General features: G+C 57.5%; 1 protein-coding gene across 3 annotated transcripts in view; it reads right to left on the bottom strand.

The window, feature by feature from the left end:
• Positions 1-22752, bottom strand: part of TSNARE1 (t-SNARE domain containing 1) — a 113751-nt gene that overhangs the window by 5626 nt on the left and 85373 nt on the right. For all 3 annotated transcript variants that reach the window (XM_018058655.1, XM_018058649.1, XM_018058653.1), the window contains one exon: positions 4051-4157. In XM_018058655.1, coding sequence (XP_017914144.1) covers positions 4062-4157 — 96 coding nt within the window. In that variant the 3' untranslated portion in view covers positions 4051-4061. The remainder of the gene's footprint in view (positions 1-4050; positions 4158-22752) is intronic.

Raw genomic sequence — 22752 nt, 5'->3', positions numbered from 1 at the left:
GACACACCAGCACCTCCATCATGGGGCTGTGTGAGGATTAAGTGAGGTTCTCCCATGTAAAGTTCCTACCGATGGAGCACAGTCATCTCCTGCCCACCCGGACGCCACGCTGTCCACCACCGCAGCCTCTGGGGAGGGGGATCGGGCAGCTCAAGGGGAAGTCTGTCCCTCCCTCCTGACCTCACGCATGTGCACACACATGCAGACACACACACACGCAGACACATGTGTACACACAGACATACATGCACACACAGAGACACGTACACAGAGACACGTGCACACAGACACACATGTGCACACACATGTACAAGACACACATGTACACAGAGAGACACATACACAGGCAGACACACATGCAGACACACGTGCATGCAGACAGATAAACATGCAGACATACATGCACGGAGAGACATGCATGTACACAGACATGCACACACACATGCATGTACACACAGATGTACACACAGAGATGCACACATGCACACACAGAGATACATGTGTACCCACAGACACACGTACACAGACACATGTACACAGACACACATGTACAGAGACACATGTACACACAGAGACACATGCACACACAGAGATACGTGCGCGCACACACATACACAGACACATGTACACAGAGAGACACACATGTGCGCACACAGACACACATGCAGATGCACACAGAAACACACACAACACACATGCAAACAGAAGCACGCACACACACAGAGCTGTAGACACACACGTGCACAGAGGAGCCTGGAGATGAAGACCCCACCACTCACTTCCCAAATGGAAATCAATGGCTTCAAGGTGGATATTTCACAGCTTTCAGAAACCATTAAAAACATGATTTGCTATGAGCCTCCATTGAGCCCCTTAAATTTTTGTGCTCATGAAAAATGCTTCATGGATTGTTGCCCAGATACTAGAATTTCCTATTTGCTGAGGCCCAGCTTTGTGACCCCAGCAGGTGCAGGCGAGGACAAGCCCCTGCTTGCCCTGACCCCCTGCTCCCTCCTCCAGCCACTCCCCCATCCTGCACCAGGCCTTGGGACCCACAGAGCCCACAGGGACACACAGACAGATCCGCAGCGAACAGTTAAACATGAAAAGAGATCCTGAGGGTGTAAGCACCGAAGCTGTGGGTGCCCAGGAGGACAGAGGGATGGGGAAGCCCTCCAGATCCAAGGACTCAACTCCTACCGGTTCCACCAGCTCCTTTCCCTTAAGAGCCACCAACCGAGACCTGGGCAATCCTGCTGCTGGCCAGTTGCGCTGGGCACTAGGAAACAAGCCCCTCTGCAGCCTGACACCCTGCCTCGCATCCCGAGAAATCACAGGGTTACATGCCCGGGCCCTGGGCCCTGCTGGGGACCCAGATTCACCATAGCTTCCTCTGCCTGGGATTGCGTCCCTGAAAACCAAGGTTGACCCCAAACCTGCATCTCTCAGATCTGCTCAAAGCAACTGGGCTTGGAGGTACTTCTGGAAACAGCACTTTCCAGAAAGGCAAGGGGGTCAGATATGAGATGAGGAGCTGGGGCCAGGAGCTGGGCTTGACCAGGACAGGCACCCTTGCTTCTGCTCCTGTGTCATCCGAGGTTCCTACTGGGGCTGAGGAGACTCAACCCGGACCACAGACTTGGTCTACACCCTGCTCACGCTATGAGGCCGACCCAGTCACACTCTAAGCCCTGACCCTGGTCACACTATAAGGCTGATCCCAGTTACACACTGAGCCCTGACGCTGCTCACACTCTGAGCCCTGACCCTGGTCCCACTCTGAGCCCTAACCCTGGTCCCACTCTGAGCCCTAACCCTGGTCCGACTCTGAGCCCTGACCCTGGTCCCACTCTGAGCCCTGACCCAAGTCCCACTCTGAGCCCTGACCCCGGTCACACAGTGAGCCCTGACCCCGGTCCCACTCTGAGCTGTGAGCCCAGTCACACTCTGAGCCCTGACCCTGCTCACACTCTGAGCCCTGACCCTGCTCCCACTCTGAGCCCTGACCCAAGTTCCACTCTGAGCCGTGACCCCGGTCACACAGTGAGCCCTGACCCAAGTCCCACTCTGAGCTGTGAGCCCAGTCACACTCTGAGCCCTGACCCTGCTCACACTCTGAGCCCTGACCCCACTCACACTCTGAGCCCTGACCCTGCTCACACTCTGAGCCCTGACCCTGGTCCTGGACAAGCCCTCATACTGCTATAAATTGAGTGCAGGAGCTCACAGGTGAGCGAGGCTGGCTGAGCTAGGTAGGAGGTCCTTCCACTTTGGAGAGTTCCAGGTCCTGACCTGCCCCGTCCACACACCCCCAAGCCCCAGCCCGTAAGGACCAGGCCTGCAAACCTCGGCAGCTGGGAAGAACTGAGCCTAGGGGAGTCGCAGCCCCGGGAGTCGGCAGGGGTCCTTGGGGGGTAGCCTGGACAGTGGGACGGGGGTGATGTAGGGCCGCACCCCCTCCTTGGGAGACCCCTGGAGGGCAGGGCCTCACCCGACACACAAACAGAGAAACGGACACATGAGGCTGCAGGTGTCAGGGAGCCCCTCCCTCAAGGCCTATTTTTTCTGCAGAAGTAATAACCCCCTGCATTTGAATAGAGCCTTTTCCTTCCTCAAAGCACTGTTTATATTTAGCCATTATCTGCCTTTGTCCTCAGAGCAACTCGGCAGCAAGAGAGAGGCAGACAGCAGCCCCACAGCTCTGCAGAAGCCGCACCCAGAGCAGGTGAGCCTCCAAGTCCCGGAGCCTCTGCTGCACGGCCCGCGGGTCAGAGGGCACCTGAGCGCAGCGGGCTGGGGTCTCTCCTGGCTTGATGATGTGCCAGAGATGACATGTCCCTACAGGGATGGGCTCCGGGCTCCTCTGGTTCTACGGTGCCCAGGGACACCCACACCCCCAGACCCCCCCACCAAGTGGCCTGGGGCCTGACTCCCAGCTTGTCCTACCAGGGTCTGAGCTGCCCCAGCCCCAGGCCCTCCCCACTGTTCATCTGTGAGCTTGTAGGAGCTGGAGACCCCTCCTGCCCCCTGAGCCCACGGGCCACTAAGGGGCTATTGGCCAGCCATGTGACCTGGGTCTCAGCCTCGCCTTCCGTCTTCCCAGGGGACGGGCATGGCTGTGGTCAGTCCGCTCCAGCCAGGGAGCTCACTGGAGGCGGATCAGCTATTCCCATGGGGTCTGCGTGCCTGGCCCGAGGACGCATCCTTGGGTTCCCTCTCGCAGTGGGATAGGTTCAGGGTGCAGCGTTGCCCAGCCCTGGGGCGGGGTCACAGCTGGGTGTGCAGGGGAGGGTGGGAGGTCTGGGTGGCCCTCGGAGCAAAGGAGGAGAGTAAAGAAATCTGAAGGAGCGGAGAGGCGGCTGGAGCCCCTCCCCGCTGGTCCCTCAGCACTGGTACTATCCCCGCCCAGGGCCCAGGAGCGCAGGAGGCCCCGTCATCGTGGGCCATCACCTCTGGTCATGGAACCCAGGCTGGGACATGGCAGCACCCTGCGTGTGACCGTGGGCCTCAGTCTCCCCTGCTAGATGGTCCTGACGATGACCGTCCCACCATTGTGAGCAGAATGACCCAAGTAGCAGGCGTGTTGCCCCCAAGGGTGACACCCGGAGCTCTATCTATGCCCTGGGCTGCGTCACAGATGACCACAGATGGGGTGGAGACTAGGACCCAAAATCAAGGGCCAGCAGGGCGTTAGACCCTCTGAAGCTCCGGGGAGGGTCCGCTGCCTGACTCTGCTCACCACTGTCCCAGGGGACTAGTCAGCCATGACCTTCTGGAAGTCAGTGCTTACACAGAGGTCTTCAGGAGAGCCTACCCTGGGCTGTGAGCTCCAAGCTCGTGGGCTGCCTTCGGCCTTGTTCACCACTGGTCAGCAGGGCCCAGCCATGGGTGACACGTCGGAAGGTGACAGGTGGATAAGTGGACGGGTGGGTGGATCAGAGGTGGGGAGATGAGCGGATGGATAAGTGGGGTTGGTGGATGGATAAATGAATGGATGGGGGTGGGTCAAAGGAGATCAGAAGGTGGCATGGGGGCAGGGACGGCACCTACCCGGGGCGGCATCACTTTCGAACAGAGGTGGCGACAATGAGGACGATGACCAGCAGGACAGTAACGCCAGCCGCCAGGAGGAAGCACTTGACTTTGCGTCTTCGGAGCTGGACAGAGAGACAAAGGCTGCTGTCGTGTGTTGGGTGTCTGGCCTCCCATCCTGGGGGACACTGGGCCTGTGACTGCAGGGGGCTGGGCCCACCCGAGGCCAAGGCCCACACAGACCTTGTCCCTTGCAGGGGGCCCGGCCCTCAGATGGCACATACTCATCCAAGAGCCGCTCTGGGCTGGCCCTGGAAAGGAGGCAGGAGAGCCAGTGAGGCGCTTGCAGCTCCAGAGGCAGCCAGGCCTGGGAGTGGCTCCTGGTTTGCCCTCCTCCTTAGCCACGCCCCTTCCTGGGACCTTGGATTCTTCTGCAAGTATATGATGAGGCCATGGACTCCAGGAGCCACTTGGAAGACTTAATAAGATGACTCATGGAAAGTACACCCCATGGAGTCTCACACATGCCAGCCATGAAGTCCTCCCCAGACACTTTTCTTATTCCTGTATGTTGCTGTGGTCACTAAATTTACAACTTGCAGGCCCACCATCAAAGGCCTCAGGGCGGGAAGACACACAGATTGGTGCTGCAGAACTCGTCAGGGAGGGTTCTAACTCTCCAGGTCCTGAGTGCCGGGGGTGTGACTCCCCAGGCACGCCAGCCAGTGGGAGATAAGGGACCAAGGTGGAACCTGGGGCAAAGAGAGAGCTTAGAATAGCCTGGGAGGTCACCAAGCAGTTCAAGAGGGTTAATGACAAGACCTCTAACTTCACAAGAGTTAGTGACTTAGGAAGTAACTAGGAGGATGGGGAGGAGAAGGAAGACCATCCCTGGAAGGACAAAGGCCTCAAGCAGAAGGGCAATCTGAGAGGATGGGGGCAAGACCAGGAGGGGAAACCTGAGAACCTGGCTGTGATGGGATATTCAAGAGAAGGGAAGGAGGTCAAGGACGAATCCCCCAGCAGCTCACCTGAGCCATCAGGTGGAGGCTGGGGCTGGGCCTGGATTCATCTGCTCATTACTGCACTCCCGCTCTTCCACCCATCACTCATCCGTTCATTCCCCTGACCCACCTGCCTGCCAGTCCACACACCCATCCCTCCATCTGCTCATCCACTCATCCGTCCGCCCCATCCACCCCTCCAGCAATGTGACCACACACACACACACACACACACACACACACACACACACACCCAACAACCCACCCATCTATCCACCTTTCTGCCCTTCCACTCTCTCAAGGTGGCTCTGGTCTCTAGAGTGGGCATTACGGTGGAACGCTGACTCAGCCATGGGGAAGGGAAGAGCCTGGCAGGGACAGGGTAGGCAAGGTCCCTGGAGTAGGTGGCACTGAACTCTGGTTCAGGGCGGTGTCTTAGATCTGCTGGGTGACGGATGGATGACCAACCCCCCATCTTCACTGCCTCAGTGTTACTCCAGCGGAAAGCCAGCCATCATCAGAACAGCCCTGCCTCCCAGGGCTGCGGACAAGTACTGTCACGCCATGTTCTGAGCCAGGACTCGGCTCAGAGAGGTTAAGGGACCTGCCCCAGCCTCAGAGACGATGTGGTGCTCATCTGAGGTTCAGGCTTCTCTGCCCCGCTTCCCAGCTTTCACAGGTCACACTGCTGCCCTGGCATGCCAGCTGTGGGGAGAGGCCAGAGTGAATCAGACACAGCCTTCAGGGAGCTCACAGCTGGGGGTGGGGGAGGTCAGAAACCCACAGCCCTCTTGGCAGGGAGGGCTCCGAGGGAAAGGGTCTCCAAGCCAGGGCCCCTGCAGGACCCTGGACAGAGCCCCTGCAGGACCCTGGACAGCGCCCTCTGTCCATGCGCAGCCCCCCTTTCGAAAACTTGTGAGCGCCCAGCGTCCCCCCACGGGCTGCCTGGACTCAGCCCCTCCCCAACACTGACTGGTGGGTCCTGTCAACACGTCTGCAGACAAAGAGCCGCCAGCTCACGAGCTGCAGTCAGGATTCCAACCCGGCGCCCGTGGCAGGCCTCTGTGTACGTTTCACGTCCCCCACAGAAGGGCCGATGGGCCCTGTGAGCTCTCAGTGCCCCTCGCACACCCGGGCCCCCACACGAGCACCGATGGGGACTGTCTGCGGGAATCTGGATGCCTGTGAGAAACACAGCTGCCAGGGTTCGGCAGGGCTGGCTTCCACGACCTGACTGTGTGTGGCTGGGGCACACTGCCCGCCTCCCAGGCTTCAGGTGGTCACAGCAAGCCACTGTCCCAGCTCTCCCATCCATGTGGCTCAGGCACAGCCCAGCTGGGTCCAGCCTGGCCTCATGCTCGCCACCGGCAGGAGGAGTGTCTGTGCCCGGCCCAGCCCAGGTCAGCCTTCCCGGGACCCTCAGGCTGACCTCGAGCTGGACAGCAGCTGAGCGCCTGCGTGGGTAAGATCTATGCCAGGCCCACGCCTCCCTGGTCCCCTTTGTCCACCCTCCACACCTCACCGCCACATTGAACAGAGGAGGGGAAGGGAGGCAGCGGAGCTGGGAGCCATGCCAGCAGCCCAGGGGCCTGGCTGGAGGGAGAGTGGCCCACAGCAGCAAGACAGGTCACCGGGGGGAATGGGGTTGGCAGACAGCATCCCCAGGCCCTGCCAGCCCTGCCAGCCTCCACCAGGCCCGCCCCTTCTTGTCCCTCCTCTCCCCGCAGTGAACCACGCTGGGCCTCTCGTCCAACTTCAAGGGGAAGAGGCGGGCAGGCAATGACAGGTGGGCCGGAGGCCGCCAGATGCTCAGGTAAAGACAGATGGAGGAGCAGAGGCAGGCTTTGACGAAATGCTCTGTAGTCCCGGCCCCTGGGGCCCCCTCCCATGGCACAAGGCAGAGCCCAGCCACCCCCCAGCCTCTGCTCAGCCCCAGGCACCTGCACCCTCGCCCACAGGGATGGAGGCGGCTTCTGCGGGGCTGGGCTGGGCCAGGGACAGAAGCCACACTGGGCTCCCCCAGGAGCAGCCGGTGAGACGAGAGCCCCTCCCGGAGCTCCGGGGAGCAGGAAGCCGCCCTGGACACAACGTCGACTGATGGGCTGACCTTTCCGGCTCCCAGCGAAGGTGTCCTGACTGTATCCGTGACCTTCCAGTAAAGCACGGAGGAGACGTCCTTAAGGAGGCATGATGAGATTTCCTGTTAACACCACTGCGTCCGACAAGGGAGACCGGCCTGGAAGGGCCTCTCGAGGTGCTAAGAACTGGTACACCTTTTTTGCATGGAGCTAGGGCCATTTTTAAAGGCAGGAGGAGCCCAGGGACCCAGGCAGAGGCTGTGGGAAGGATCATAGGGCCTTAGGGCCCCCAAGCCCCTACTCTCCAAGCTGCACCCTTGTCCACACCAAGCTCTCATAACCCCACACTGCAGGCACCGCCCTAGCCCCCTGCTGCGGGGACACCAGGACACAGACCTGGGAGGCCCAGGGTTACAGGCTGAGCTGAGTTCCCGAGAGAGACGCTGAACCTTACCCAGGACCTCAGAGCAGGTCCTGAACAGGAGATGGGCTTTCACAGAGGCCACTGGGTTAGAGCAGGGTCATCTGACCAGCTCCATGGGGAGAAGGCCGTGTGAACATGGAGTCCCCCTCCGGTAGCAGAAGCAGTCGGCCATGCCAACATCCTGATCTCATACTTCCAGTCTCCAGAGTCTTGAGACTAAATATCCACTGTTTCCACCACCCATCTGTAGGGTCGGTTATGGCAGCCCCCACTGACCATAGGCCAGGCCCTGACCCGTCTCCTCTGCCGACCCTGGGGAGTAGCTGCACCCCGTTGCCAGAGGCCTTCAGACAAAGAGCTCGTGGGTCAAGCGGCATCTTGGGCCTCATCCAGGCCTGCCTGGGGCACCCCACAAGAGCACCTCCACCCTGCTCACCGATGCCCTTGCTGCCCTGGGCGCCCTCGGGCCCTGTTCCTGCCCACCAGGAGCTGGGCCCAGGACGTAGGGGTCAAAGGCCAGTGGGGCCGCAGGTGCCTTCCCTTAAGGCCATCACGTCCTACAGAGGAGGAGGTGGCCCCAACAAGGATGCTCACAGGGCTACAGACACCTCCAGAGGTGGAGAGCTCTGCACTGGGTACGTCTGGGCAGCCAGGACCAGAGGTCACCGTCTGGAGCAAGGGCGGTGGGCTGCCCAGAGCCCCCACCCTTCATCTGGGGCCTGTTCCCACGAGGCAGTCGCGAGGCCCCGGGGGAACAGGCTCCAGACAGAGGCTCCCAAGACAGAGCAGCCCCTTCCTGGTGGCCGCTGCCTCAGTCCCCTCAGAGAGGTGCTGAGTGCTACACACTGACAACGACCCTCAGGACAGCCCTGCAAGGGGCCCAAGCACACCCATTTCAGAGGTGCCAACACTGAGGCTTGGGAAGCGCAGCTCGCCCACGCCCCTCAGTAGTGGTGGGGGACAGAGCCGCCCAGGGACTACACAGGAGGGAAGGAGCAGCAGAGCATGCTGTCGGGACGGGATAAGTGGGGCCGGTAGAGGGACCCCTGCCCGGCTGTCAGCGTCAGCTGATTAATCACTCTTAAACGGCAGCCCCATACTGAAGGAGTCTGATGGGGGCTGGCAGCGGGGAGCCAATTAACCTGAATTACGCTCTTGATTGGGGCCCAATTAGCGTTGGCCGCGTGGGGTCAGAAGCAGTCCTGGTGTAGTAACTGTTGAATTAATTCCCTGGCTGGGGAGGGCTGCACCTCCCCGCCCCAGCCTGGGATACCGGCTGGCTTCCCGCAGCAAGCCTTCCTGCACCTTCCACCCCCCACAACCCCTCGCCATCCCCGCCTGGTCCGGCCCACTCCCCCTGTGGGAGGGGGTGGCCACATGATGGTCTGGGAAGGGGGCTTGCTCAGACAGCCCCCCCCCGCCCAGGGCCTTCCTATGTATCCCTCCCTCTGCAGTGCTTCACTCAGAGAACAACTCACTCTTTAAAACCCACCTCCAGCATCACCACCTCCAGGATGCCCGCCCGGGTGCTCCCTGGCTGCACCAGGAGCTGTCTCTCAGGTTCCCAGCCCTGCTTCCCTCTGCTCAAAACTTGCCTCCTCCCGGCTGTTGAAGGTGACCACGACCCTAGGACGGTTGCTGCCCACAGGCTGGTAGGACTCAGCGGAAGCAGGATGAGCAAGAGGAGCAAACCAGTCACCCCAGCCTCAGGGTCCAGGGACCGGCTCTGCGGACACGCCCTCAGGCCGCCTCAGGCTCATGTCCACGGTGAGGGAAAGTGGACACTGGCTGGTCGGTCCAACGGGCTCACAGAGCTGCCGCCCTCTGCCTGCCCTTACCCATGAGAACCAAGATCCAGAGTGTGCAGTTCGGGACAGACAGCGAGGGTGAGGCGGCGAGGCTGGGGTTAGTTACTGGGGGTGGGCCAGCCTGAGCAGGGCGAGGGGAGGACCCCTGGGGCTGCGGAGGGGTGTGGCCACGGTGAGAAGCAAGGCCCCAGCTGCTACAGCCCCGGACAAGCAGGGGCCCCGAGGAGGAGAGGGCACTGACTTGGAGCCCCGAGGCCCCCAGGCCCCTCCCCACCCCCAGGGACCAGGCTGCTGTCTGGAGTCCTCTGAGCGCCTGGGCTCTGGGGCTCCAGGCCCAGTGAAGGGCGCAGCAGCAGAGGATCAGAGGAGGGCTCAGGGTGGAGCCCCAGCTTCCCAGGGAGGCCACGACCCCTGTAAAGCTCACGGCGGCTCACACCTGTCGAAGCCCCTTCCAGCCAGCGTGTGTGCGCCCCTTCTGGACCAGCATTTTACTGTCCTCTCAGCCCCCAGTTCAAGGGCAGCCCCTGTCCCAGGTGTCCCAGGCCAGCGGGGCCCACGCACAGCAGGGGCTCACTGAAGCCCGAGCCTCTTCCAGGGCCCACGTGTGCTGAGACTGCAGCCTGGCCCTCTGGGTCCTTCTGGGCTCACCGTCCCCTGATGAGTGGGCCAGAAGGGCTCCCCCATCTCTAGCAGCCAGGGGCTCTGCAGGGGAGGAGGGAGCAGGGAAGAAGGAGAGAGGGGCAGGTGAGGAGGGGCCAGGGCACTTGGGCATCAGATGCCGGCTTGGGACTCAGTGGGACCAACACGCACTCTGCCCCTACCCCCGACACTGGCTGCAGGGAACGTGGGGGCTCTCCTTGAGGTCCTGGGGAGCACGAAGCCCCCATCACGAAGGGTGATGGCGCACCAGCGAGAGGAATGGTGAAAGCTAAATTACCGGCCTTAAACAAACGGTGGGCCTGTAATCTCTGTGTTCTTGGTCTCTAGCCCTCGCCCCCCGCCCCTCCCATCTGACCCATGGCCCCGTGTCCCCTCCTCAGAAGCCATCAGGCCCTCAGAAGCCATCAGGCTCCCACTCTCTGCCTCAGAAGCCGCTTCTCATGCAAATGTATTCAGAATACATGACATTTCAGAAACATCTATTTGTATATATTTAGACTCCATTTCAAACGAATTATTCAAAATCGGAGCCATTTGGATGGATGGGTGTGGAACGGATTGTTTCTTAAGTGTGAGCATCAAAAACACCGTGTTTTCTAAGTGGATTACAGACGTTGTAATTATTGAAACATTCGGCTGGGGGGAAATTCCAGAACTGTGACTTTTGACTTGGGGACTCTGTGTCTCAGGACGGATGGAACCCGAGGGCAGCTGAGAGCTCCTGGCTTGTCCGTTGCTCTGGCAGAGGCTGAGGTCCCCACGCCTGGCAAGGTCCTGCACGGGACATGGGCCTGTCCGCTAGGGCCTGAACTGTCTGTGTCCACTCTCTGGCTGACTCACGTCCTGACCGGAAGGCTGGGTCCAGTACCTCCAGGGATGGAGCCCCACGCCATGCCTGCACACACACCCCCATCAGAACTGGTGAGCTGGGCTCCCTCCCCAAGCAGCACCGGGGAAGGAGCAGTCATTGAGCCCCATCCAAGGCGGGGCTGGTCTCCCAGGAACTCTCTGCTTCAGAGAGCGACCCTGCAGAACTGGGCAGGAGAATCAAGTAAGCGGGGCTGAGACGTCCAGCAGTCCGCTAGGTCCCCACCTCCTGCAGGAAGGGAGGCCAGACCCCACCGACGTGGTCACGAATAATGCAGTAGGGCCGTGGCAGCAGGCAAGTAGAACTCAGCGCTCTCCGGATGAGAAACCCCCAACTCCAACTCAGCCAAGCCACGGACTCAGCATCAAACAGCATCAACCAAGGAAGGCAGCAGCGTCAGGAAACAGATTAGACAACCGAAGACTGTAAAAACCGAGGGCAACGCACGGGTAAACGTCTAAAGAATGAAGGATATGGTCATTGAGAGGCAACCAGGGACTATTGAGAACGAACAGAAGATCTGGAAAAGAAATGAACTTTCAGAAAGAAACACAGTTTTTGAAGTGAAAGACTTAGCTGACAAGTTCAGCAGAAGACATGACCCAGCCTAAACCAGAGAGACGCATCTGAGTGAACCAGCCGTCCCCCCCGGAGGCAAGCGGACTGGAAGGCAGGAAGGAGATGGTCAAAGCTACAGAGACGGCAGGAGGCCTCTAACATAGGCCCTGCTGACGAAAGGCCTGCGGGGAGCATGAGGACAGGCCTACGCAAGGGGTGACAGCCGCGGTCTTCCAGGACGGGTCCACACAGGCGTCCACTGACCCCACAGCCATAAAGCAGAAGGGGAAAAAGTCCATATCTGGACATACCTTGGGAAAACCATAGAACCCTAAATACAAAGACAAGCTCTTCAACTGGCCAGAGGGGGGAAAAAACAGATCCCCAAAAATAATAAGAAGAAGACACGAAGACAGTCAGGAAACGCCTCGGTAGCCGAATGGAGCCAGTCAGCACCAGACAGGACTCTTAACAGAGCAACACCCCATGTGAAGACGCGGGCAACGCGGCAATAAAACAAACAGAAACTGTCCACGTGGAACTTCCCCGGGGTCCAGTGGTTAAGACTCTGCACTTCCAATGCAGGGGACACCGCTTTGATCCCTGGTCTGAGAACTAAGATCCCATATGCCTTGTAGCTTAAAAAAAAAAAACAACTGTCTACGTGATCACCAAGATTGGTCCCAAACAGTGACTTCAGGAAGAAGAAAGAGCCCAGAAGATCTGAGATATAAAGAACCACTGGTGCCCCAGTACATGACACAATGGATCCTCATTCACACCAGCTGCAAAAATCACAGCATCCCACCGGGGAGCCTGTAAGAAAAAGAACTGAGGATGGCAGGGGTCCAAGGCAGGGGCCTGAGCTCACACATCCAGAGGCTCTGTGTGTCCATCAGGAAGGGGCAGCAGTCATGTCTGCCTTTAGACTTTGCAGGCAGATCTCAAGGGAAACAAATGAAAGACGGAAATAAACTGCAAGATAAAAAGGAACTAATTTCTAAACACTCCATGGATTAAAGAGATGCGACTAAACCCAACAAACGAACCTGGGTTAGAATCCTGGATGTTAAGAACATTATTGGGATCACCGCTGACACCTGAGTGGAGTCAGTGATTCGATAGGGAACATCTGATGAGCGTTGATTTACTGGTTTGATGGCTATGCAGAAGCACGTCCCGGCCTTCAATAATTCCACGTTGAGGTATTATGGAGCAACACTGTGGTGTAAGTGATTCTCAGGACAAAGAAGTGCCAAAGACTGGGGAGCATGGCTTAGAGAGATGCAGGGACTCTGAGCCCCAGCTCTGCAACATTCACGCACATTTGAAATCTTTATCAAAATAAAAAGTTTACAACTTAGAACTGAAAAAGCAGGTTTCAAAAATAAAGATAAGTGGAAACCAAAAAGTAAGATGAGAGAGACGAGAGCTAACACATCAGCCAGGGCTGAAGCTCAGTCAGGACAAGAGCCAGACCGTCACTATGGATTTTCAAATCCAGCTCAATGCAATTTACGAGTGACATATCAAAGGCATAAAAGAATAGGAAAATATATTGTGAAAGCATTAATCAAAAGAAAGCAGAAATAGATCCATTGAGAGCAGACAAAATGGGTTTTAAGATAAAAGGCATCATGTGGGATGGGAAAGGTCACTTCGTAACGCTGAGTTTTGATTTATCAAGATGATACACCCACCCTAAACTCGTATGCAACCTAGAAAAAAAGAGCCATAGAATATATAAAGCAAACATTTATAGAGCTACAGGGAGAAATTTCCAAATCTAGCAATGTGGTATAAGATTTCAACAGATTTCTCTCGATTTATGATGTCAGGCAGACCACAAAAGGGAAAGATACAAAATATCTGGATTACCTAGCTTGGTTTATTGGACACTAATAGAACTTTCCATGTCTGTGTATTTAAAGAATACACATTCTTCTCTCATACACATGGAATATTTGCAGAATTGGAAAGCTCTAAGCCATAAAGAAAGTCTTAACAAATTTCACATAAAAGAAATGCTTTAAACAAAATGCGACTATTAGAAGATAACAGAAAAGAGCAAATTTAAAATCCCCACGCATTTAGAAATCCTACCATTCATTTCTAAATAACCCATGGGTCAGAGAAAAAAATCATAATAGATAAAGTATTTTAAATTGAACATTAATGGATATATGATATATCACTACGTGGAGCCACAGTAAACATGGCCCTTTAAGGGGGGTTTGTAGACTCAAAATGCTGATGTCAGAAAACAAAGGAAGGGCTGCAACCGCACGGGCCGAGCGCCAGGCTGTAGACACGAGGAGGAAGGACAGCCACACAATGCGGAGAAAGAGGACCAGGAGAGGAGGCCGCGCGAGACGCAGCAGCAGCGTCCAGGGCACCAGCGAAAAGGACCGGCGCCCGGAAAGAGTGATCAGCACACAAAGGAACGGACCGATGAGGTAGGAGTGAGAGGCACAGATCGCGGATGGACCGGGCACTGTGCAGCAGTCAACAAGGTTATTAGCACCTGGAGCCTCCATGCCGAAAAATCAAGAGAAGCGGAGACTCTTACAACAGGTGGCTTACCAAAACAGTCGAGAATAAGAAAGAACCTGAGCGGTCTGAGAGCACTCCGAGAACTCAGAGAACAGAGAAGAGAGGGCGAGAACACAACCCTAAGCTTCACATGAATCAGACACACGCATGCCACTAACATGGGACACGACCATCCCGAGCAGGGGCGTGCAGAGGCCCACACAGGAGCGACAGTCCCCAGCAGACCAGCAGCGAGAGAGCCCACACCACCATCAGCTGCTGTTATCACTCACTCTGGTGAGGACGCAAGAAGAGCGACACGCACCAAGTCAACAGATTAAAAGAAAAACAAATAATCATCTTAACAGATAAATATATACACGATGTAATTGGACACCCAGCCCTTACTTTTCCTAAAAAAGCTCTTGTCGAGCCCTTAGCAAATATCCTTCATCTGACAAAGAGTACAATAAGTCTAAAATTAACATTCTTCACAGGCTAAGGTTGGAAGCATTCCTTTTTAAAATTAGGAACCAAACAAGGAAGCCCATTTTCCCTCCTTCTAAGTCAGGACTCACCAGGGCTCCCTGCCTACACAGCGATCAGGAAAGAGAAATTAAAAGGCATTGGGATGGAAGAAATAAAGCTGTTATTATCGATAATAACAGGATTATCTTCAAAGGAAACCTAACAGAATCCTTAGGCAAAGTATGAGAAATAATTAGACATTAACATCTGGCTGAACAGACTCAATTCACAAAAATCACACACATTTCTATATACCAGCAACTTGCTGGTACATGTACCATTTATAGAAGCAAACAAACAAATACGTTTAGGTATATACCTTTTAAAAGATATGAGATATATATATATATATATATATATATATATGGAGACAGTCATTGTTTAAATGTATTTTAAAACACTTTAAAAGACATAAAGAGATACACTATGGGCTTCCTGGTGGCTCAGAGGTTAAAGCGTCTGCCTGCAATGTGGGAGACCTGGGCTCGATCCCTGGGTCAGGAAGATCCCCTGGAGAAGGTGATGGTAACCCACTCCAGTATTCCTGCCTGGAGAATCCCATGGATGGAGGAGCCTGGTGGGCTACAGTACATGGGGTAGCAAAGAGTCGGACACGACTGAGCGACTTCACCTTTTTTAGATACGTTGTATTCACAGATAGGAAGTCCCCATACCATGAGGAGATCAGTTCTTAACAACTGGAGCCACAGGTGCAATGCAATTCCAATAAAAATTGCTGACTTTGTTTATGGAAACTGACGAGGAGATTCCAAAACATACACAGGAGTGCAAAGGGCCAGGGAGACCGAGGACAGGGCTAGAAATAATAAGGGTAGGGCCCCCGGCCAGAGAGTGTTGCTCAGCACAGAAGCGGATATATGAGTACAGGGAGGCCATGATGCGAGAAGAGGCTCAGCAGGACTAGAAGGGACCACGCGGAGCCTGCACGGGACTGGGAGCAGGGGCGGAGCCTGCGCCAACTGGGAGCAGGGCCGAGACACGAAGGGGGGGTGTTCAGACGTGGTGAAGGCGACTGAACCCCGGAGCTGGAACGTAAGAGGCAGTTGGAGGTCTGCAGAAAAAAAAGAAAAAAAAAAACAAAGAAGAACACCTCCCAGATGCGGGGTGTGGGGGACCCAGGAGCGGGCACGGACCCCCGGAGTCCTCAGGAGACTCCGCCAGGCGGGGAGAGTGGTGATGTTGGCGGCGGGGCCAGGCACACAGAGCAGTGTCGCCCAGGTTAGAACGCACACACGTGTGTGTACACTCTGCAAATCACCGAGGAGCAAAAACAAACACTCCAAGTGTTTAAATGGGCAAAAGGCATGAACAGACTTCACAGCAAAGCAAACACAAATATAAACATGCAAAGATTCCAACTGCGTCAGTAATCAAGAAAATGCAAACGAGGACCACAATTACACACTATCTCACTCCCACCAGGCTGGCCGAGATTAGAGAAGCTGACGCTACCCAACACTGCGGGCAGAGCCCACACGTCGCTGGGGGAGTGCGGTGGCCAACACCCATCTGGCCAAGATGAGCCGTCCACGTGCTTGTGACCCAGCGGGCCTGCTCCTCCACCGTCACCCAGAAAAAGCCTTCCCCACCAAGCGCACACTCGAGGGGAGTGGTCACGCAGACTGTGACAACATTCACACTGTGTCACGTGGGACCAGTGAGATGTGTGGACCAGAGCCGTGCACAAGCACACGGTGGGTCCTGGAAATGAGGCTGGATCAAAAAGGCAGCCAGTCCTGGGGAAGGAAGGAGAGTCTGGCTTGATTTTTATGGAGATAAAAAGCAAGCACAACTGGACAATCACACGGAGCAGTTAGGGGGCAGCAGGTGAGCAGGGGAGGGCCTGAGCTGCCCCTGGGTGGCTGAGGGGGCTGGTGGAAACCCACTGTATCCTCACACTTTATATCATTAAGTATGTGAAGTGTACCACCTTGTGTGAGCATCAAACACTGAATTAGAAACACTGTATCAATTAAATTATCAAACACTGTATTAGAAAAAGGCCAGAAAGATGACAGTATGGGGACTGGCCAGGGCTGTGCAGCCAGGTAGCTGTAGCCATCACAGCACTCAGGCCCTCCCCGAGGAGGGCTGAGACCTGCTGGGGCCAGGGGAGGGCTTTGGGGGGCGAAGATATAGGGATGCAGGAGGGCTGGATGCTCCCAGGCAGAGAAGTACAAGGAGGGCCTGGGGGGCCCCCTGGATGTGCCCCAAACCCTGGGGACCAGGGCCCAGACCAGACAACATCCTCCCTTGGGGGTGGACCCAGCTGCAAGGGAGAGCAGGTCCAGGGGTGAGAAGGGAGAGCAGGTCCAGGGGTGAGAAGGGAGCAGGCCCAGGGGTGAGAAGGGACAGCAGGTCTAGGGGTGAGAAGGGAGCAGGTCCAGGAGTGAGAAGGGAGCAGGTCCAGGGGGTGAGAAGGGAGAAGGTCCAGGGCTGAGAAGGGAGAGCAGGCCCAGGGGTGAGAAGGGAGAGCAGGTCCAGGGGGTGAGAAGGGAGAAGGTCCAGCGGTGAGAAGGGAGCAGGTCCAGGGGTGAGAAGGGAGCAGGTCCAGGGGTGGGAAGGGAGAAGGTTCAAACCCGGCGGGGGCAGGTCACTGAGGTTAGTGTGTGTGTGGTGACAAGTCCCCAAGTCCAGGGAACAGAGGAGCAGGGTGGTCAGTCCCCAGACTCCCAGGGAGGGCAGGCCTGGCCCAAGGCCACGAGAGGAGGGGACGATGGAAGTTGGGGTGGAGGAGGCTTGCTGGGGGTAGGGGTGCAATTCTGAGCAGGGGGAGGTTTGGACCATTGCTCAAAAACGCACAGCCGTTTTCTTGGGCCTCTCTCTCCCTCCCTGAAGGACCACCCGCTGCAGCCCCACCAGCCCCGCTCTGGCCTGTGAAGGGCCCAGTGGGTGCAGCATGCCAAAGGGCCACTTGCTGCTCCCAAGCAGACCCTCAAAGCTTCTGTTCAGCTCTTCCACTGTTCTCGTCTGCCATGAGCCGGGAAAGGGGAGGCCGCCCACTGGTCTGGGTTCCAGAGTCAAACACAGGAGCAAAGGCATCTCCATCCTGCTATGGGTTTACAGCACAAGCAAGGACCAAACCCAGCCTTGGGCTCATTTGTTACTGCAGCCAAAAAGCCTGCGCTGACTGATACAGGGAGGAACAGGATGAGCCCTGTTTAATAGAGGGATTGGAAATCCTGCTGCTAGCCAGCCATGTGACCCTTGGTGGCCCTTGAGGCCTCTCCAGCCTCTCACCCCCTTCTCCAAAGTGGACAGCACAGCCCAGCTGGTGCTGAGGCTGGCAGCTCGGTGAGGTGTGTGCTGGTCTGTAACTCAGGCAGGCCCTGAGTTGACCAACCCCACCCGGGACCCCCAGGCTCACAGCCGCGCACTCCTCTCTGGTTTTCACCTCTTCTGCCAGCGGCAAGAGCGTTGAGGAAGATGCAAACCCGGGGAACAGGAGAGCTCTGCACAGCTGACACCGTGCCAGAGCGAGGCTCCCTCCCCAGGGCAAGAGCAAGCTGAAATCCCCCAGGTGCCAATGCTTCTGGTGTGGGGGCACCAAGGTGGAGCCCCAGACCCCTTTCCCAGCAGACGGCAGTGCAGGCTGGACCAGTGGAAAGGGAAGCAGCTGTCAACGCCGCTGGCCGTCCGTGTGGCAGAAGCCTTGCTCACGGTGACAGCTTAACAATCCAGGATCAGAGCCTTCCCCTCGCTTGGGTTTCCTCTTCTGAGGCTTTCCGTCAACTCTGTTGACAGCATTACTAATGAGCTGTCATCAGATGTCCCTGAAGCCGCGGGGGAGAATGGGGGTGGGGGGGGAACACGGAGTCGGTGCGCCCAGGACCTCCCTGATGTGTGAGGTTGGGGGGGCCACGGGCACCTGTGGTGCAGGCAGGGGTTAGCCTAACTGCCTCCCCAGCTGCTTCGATGTGCACAAAGCTCCAACCCTGGACCCTCAGGGAGGCACACCGGGAAAACAGGCGGAGCCTCTTAAGGGGAGGGACAGTGCTAGTGACCGTCCTTTCCCACCCAGGGCCCTGCAGCCTGACGAATGTGAGACACTGCCCCCTGGCCTGAGGTCTGAGCCTGTAGAGAACAGTCCTAAAGGGTGACCCAGCATCCGGCCACCCTGCCTCTGTCCATGGTGCTGACGCTCTCGCCTGGCACTGCTACGGCCCATTCACAGGCTGAGGACGCCAAGACCCGGGCACACACAGAGGGCCAGGGATGGGGTCAGACCCGTCAGACTTCTCACCCACCATCACCTCAGTCAGACCCCTGTTCTGCAGATTCTGACCCCAGACCTCCAGGACTCATCCGACAGTGCCCACCTGGGGCTTCTCGGGGCTCATGGTTCCCATCAGCTGGGACTGAGAAGGAGAAGCCAACCCCCCAAAAGCCACAGTCGAGAAGGAGAGCTGGGCCTCACTGTTTGGGAAGAACAGGAGGCTGGGGGCAGAGTGTGGAGACCGCGGGTCCTGCTCACACCCCTCCCCAACCCATGCATCCAGGACAGCCGGCCAGCAGCTTCTGCCAATCAGGACACCTACCCACCCTGGGCAGGCTGCCTGGCGCCCCTGCCCGCTGAAAGCATTGGTTAGGCTGGAGCGCTCCCACCCTGGAGTCCGTGATTCGCTCGAAGGACCACGTCCTCAGTCCCAGCAGCCACACTCCACGCCCATCCTTCCATCTGAAGAGTACGCACTGGGAGGGAGAGCTTGTTTGATATCTGGGCAGTTTGTTTGGTTTAATTTTGTTGTTCCCCATCTCTGCTGTCAAGAGGTAAACAGACACGCTGCTTGTCTTCCAAGGAGGGCCAGATTAATAATGCATTGGCAGCAGGTAGAGGAGTACGGCCAGGACTCGGCACCAGGGTTTCCATCCGGGCTGAGCCCGCGACTGGCTGAGTGACCCCGGCTAAGGCTCTGAGCCTCTCTGGGCCTCTTCTCTCCTCACGGATAGTCTGAGGCTGAGGTCCTGCCCTCCACCCCCACGATGGTGCTGGCAGAGACAGTGCTTGCTGCAAGAAGGCCTGCCTGTGCTGGGTTCCCGATGGGCATTACTGGCAGTTTTCCTGGGCAAGGGGATTCCTCCAGACAAGAACGGCTCAGAGATTGTACGAGGCCCCATCAAAGTCACACAGCAAGTAATTAACGCAGCCAGAACTCAGGCTGGGCCAGTTCTAAGCTCCGTTCTTTCCCCAGGAGGAGCTGGTCAGAACCAGACAGCCCTGCAGGCACCCCTGTCACTTACTGTCATCTCTGCCGCCATCACACCCACATCAGGCCCGGGGCGGCCTCAGCATCGCATCCCCATTTGGGGATCTTCCTTGCACTGGGTGTCCCCCAACCATTCCCCACACCCCGGCTGTCTCTTCTGTACAGTGGGCACATTGCCTCCTGCCTGCCCCTCAGATGGCAGACGTGAGGATCGGCTGAGTGAGGGGGTGATGCACAGAGCTGAGACACAAGCCCACTCCACCCTGCCCTGCGCCTCCCGCCCTGGAGGACAGCGTCTGAGCCCTCACACAGACAAGGAACCCAGGCCAGGCCAGTCCCTCCCAGGGCAGGTGGCATTCTGGGGAGACTGGACAGGCAGGTAATGCTGACTCAGGAAGGACAGACTCCATGGCAGGATGGGCTTCAGAGGTGGATGACGGGGTGCCTGGCCACTACCGGCTGTGACTTCACGCGTGTGATGCTACAGGAATGGCAGCAGGGACACGAACTACAGGGCTGGGGACAGGCCAGGGACAAGGCAGGTAGGAAGTCCAGGCCACCCCACCATGGCTGCCCGCCCGTCCCTCATCCCCGTGGCCCCCACACCCCTTCAGACCTGAGGCTGGCCTGGGATGGGGCTGCAGTAAGAGCTGAGCCTGTTCCAGGGATAGCAATCAGTTCCACGCAGATACTCCTGGCTTCTCACTGCGGGGGCTATAGTTCTGCCTCCCTCTCCCCTTCTTTCCCAGCAGAAAGCACAGGAGAGCTGAGGGCCGGTCCCATAGGCCTGGTAGCACTGAGGTTTTCAATGAAACAATCTATATCTGTTTGCGGAAGGCAGGGCCCAGCCAGCTGGATTCCTCTGGGATCCAAGCTTTGGGGCTGTGGCTGGCCTCCAGGCAGCCCATGTGTTCTGAGGCCTGGCTGGGAGGGCTTCCTCTTGCCCCAGCCTTGCCCCTCCCTCCACTGAGGAGCTGCACCCCCCCCCCCCAACCAAGCCCACCACCCTCTCCAGACCACCTCCAGCAGCTCGAGGTGATGGACAGGACAATTATTACCTGGGCCGCCAGGGCACTCTGAAGCTCTGTCTGCGCATGGCGGGTGGTGTGGGGGCTGCCCCCCAGACCCTTGCACCCGTTTCTCTGTGGCCATTCCCCACCCAGTTCCTCCCGCTGCCAGGTCCTTCCAGCACGACACTCGCCTGGTTCAGTCAGAAATCCCGAGATGCACGGGCAAGCCCGGGCATCAGGGACCTGGATTCGAATTCTGGCCCCGCCCTGTTGCCAGCTGCACGATTTGGGGCAAGTGCTGGCTTTTCCTGAGTTTCAGCCCCATATCAGAAAGCGGGCAACAGTGGCTATTTGTCACGAGAGCAGGACGGGGACCGGCCACGCTCTGGGGCTCTGCATGCTGTAGCTCCATCCCCTGACCACCCTCACTGCACGAGGGGAGCGCAGCAGCTCCTCCGGCAGGTCCCGGACACTCACGCTGCACTTGGCCTGTGCTGTCGCCCAGGAGGGTAGAGACGCACACGTGCCCGCCCGGGGAGCTGGAGGCCTGGGGAGGCAGGTCCCGGAGGCAGGATGAGGACAGCGGGGTGGGGGGCGCCGCAGTGCGGAAGAAGGAGCGGGGCCTGGGGCTGCCGTCTGCACCAAGCACGGCCTATGTCCTGTGGTGGGCGCGGGGGGAGAGGGCCAGGAGCGTGCGCCATCCCCCCTGTGCTCCCCACCCCCACCTGCGCCACCCTCCTGGCACAGCAGGGCCTCTGGAAAGGAAGGTCCCCAGGCCAATGTCACAGCCGCCCTAAGCCAGGCACACTGGCAGCCCCGAAGGGCAACAACAGTGGAGGCGTTGCGGAGAGCAGAGCTCCTAGGGACAGAGGCCTCTGGGGGCTGGAGGGAAAGGACACAAGGTAGGATGTCAGCCCCACCTTGGGGAGGCCTCCACAGACGATCCAAGCATCTCACAGACAGAGATCACTTTCTTCTCCCTTCTCCCAGGTTCAGTCCCAGACCTGCTGTAGAGGACTTGCTCTTATCCCCAAATCGCCACCACAGCCTGATCCCCACCTCCATCATCACCACCACACCACCACCACGACAGAACCACCACATCACCACCACCATCAACTTCACCACCATCATCACCAGCATCACCTTTACCACCGCCACCATCACCACCATCACCTTCATCACCACCACCACCACATCACTACCACCATCAACTTCATCACCGCCATCATCAACACCAACACCACCACCATCACCATTTTCACCATCACTAGCACCCCACCATCACCATCATCACCATCACCACCATCACCATTTTCACCATCACTAGCACCCCACAATCACCGTCATCGTCTTCATCTTTACCGTTATCATCTTCACCACCACCACCATCACCACCATCATCACCATCATCACCCTCACCATTCCCATTGTGTCAGTCAGCTCAGGTGCCTGTAACAAAATACTATAGACAACACCACCATCACGACCACCATCATCACCACCACCACCACCACCATCAGAACAAGCCACTGTGTTAAGTGCTCCCCAGGCAACCAGCATGACCAGTTTTTGTGTTTTACAGCAAAGGAAAACGAAGAGCAGAGAGACTCAGCGATGTGCTCAAAGTCGTACATGGGCAGTCACTGCAGAGCTGGCACTAGAACCCAGTCTGTTGGACTCCAGGGACCGTCCTCACGCGTTACAGAAGCAGCAGTGTCCCCTACCCGGCCCGGCTTCTGAAGAAGGGGGTTCTTGCAATGGATGCGGACAGGATGCTGGGCTGATCTGGTTCTCCAGACCCCCGTTTCCCTGGGCCTCTCCCGGGTATTGGAAGGGAGGCAGGCTCATTTGCATTCAATTTGCATACAGCTGCTGAAAATGAGCCCAAATTCCCTACCACTTCAAAACTGCATTGTTTCTGCCTTGAAAGGGACCTTCCCACGCACACAGCCATCCCCGTCACGCCGCTGAGGGGCGGTGTCCCCTCATCACCTCTCTGGAGGAATCAGTTCCCCACTC

Source organism: Capra hircus, chromosome 14 (assembly GCF_001704415.2).
Source record: "Capra hircus breed San Clemente chromosome 14, ASM170441v1, whole genome shotgun sequence".
NCBI classification, from domain to species: Eukaryota; Metazoa; Chordata; class Mammalia; order Artiodactyla; family Bovidae; genus Capra; species Capra hircus.
This window is presented reverse-complemented; position numbering and strand designations above follow the sequence as displayed.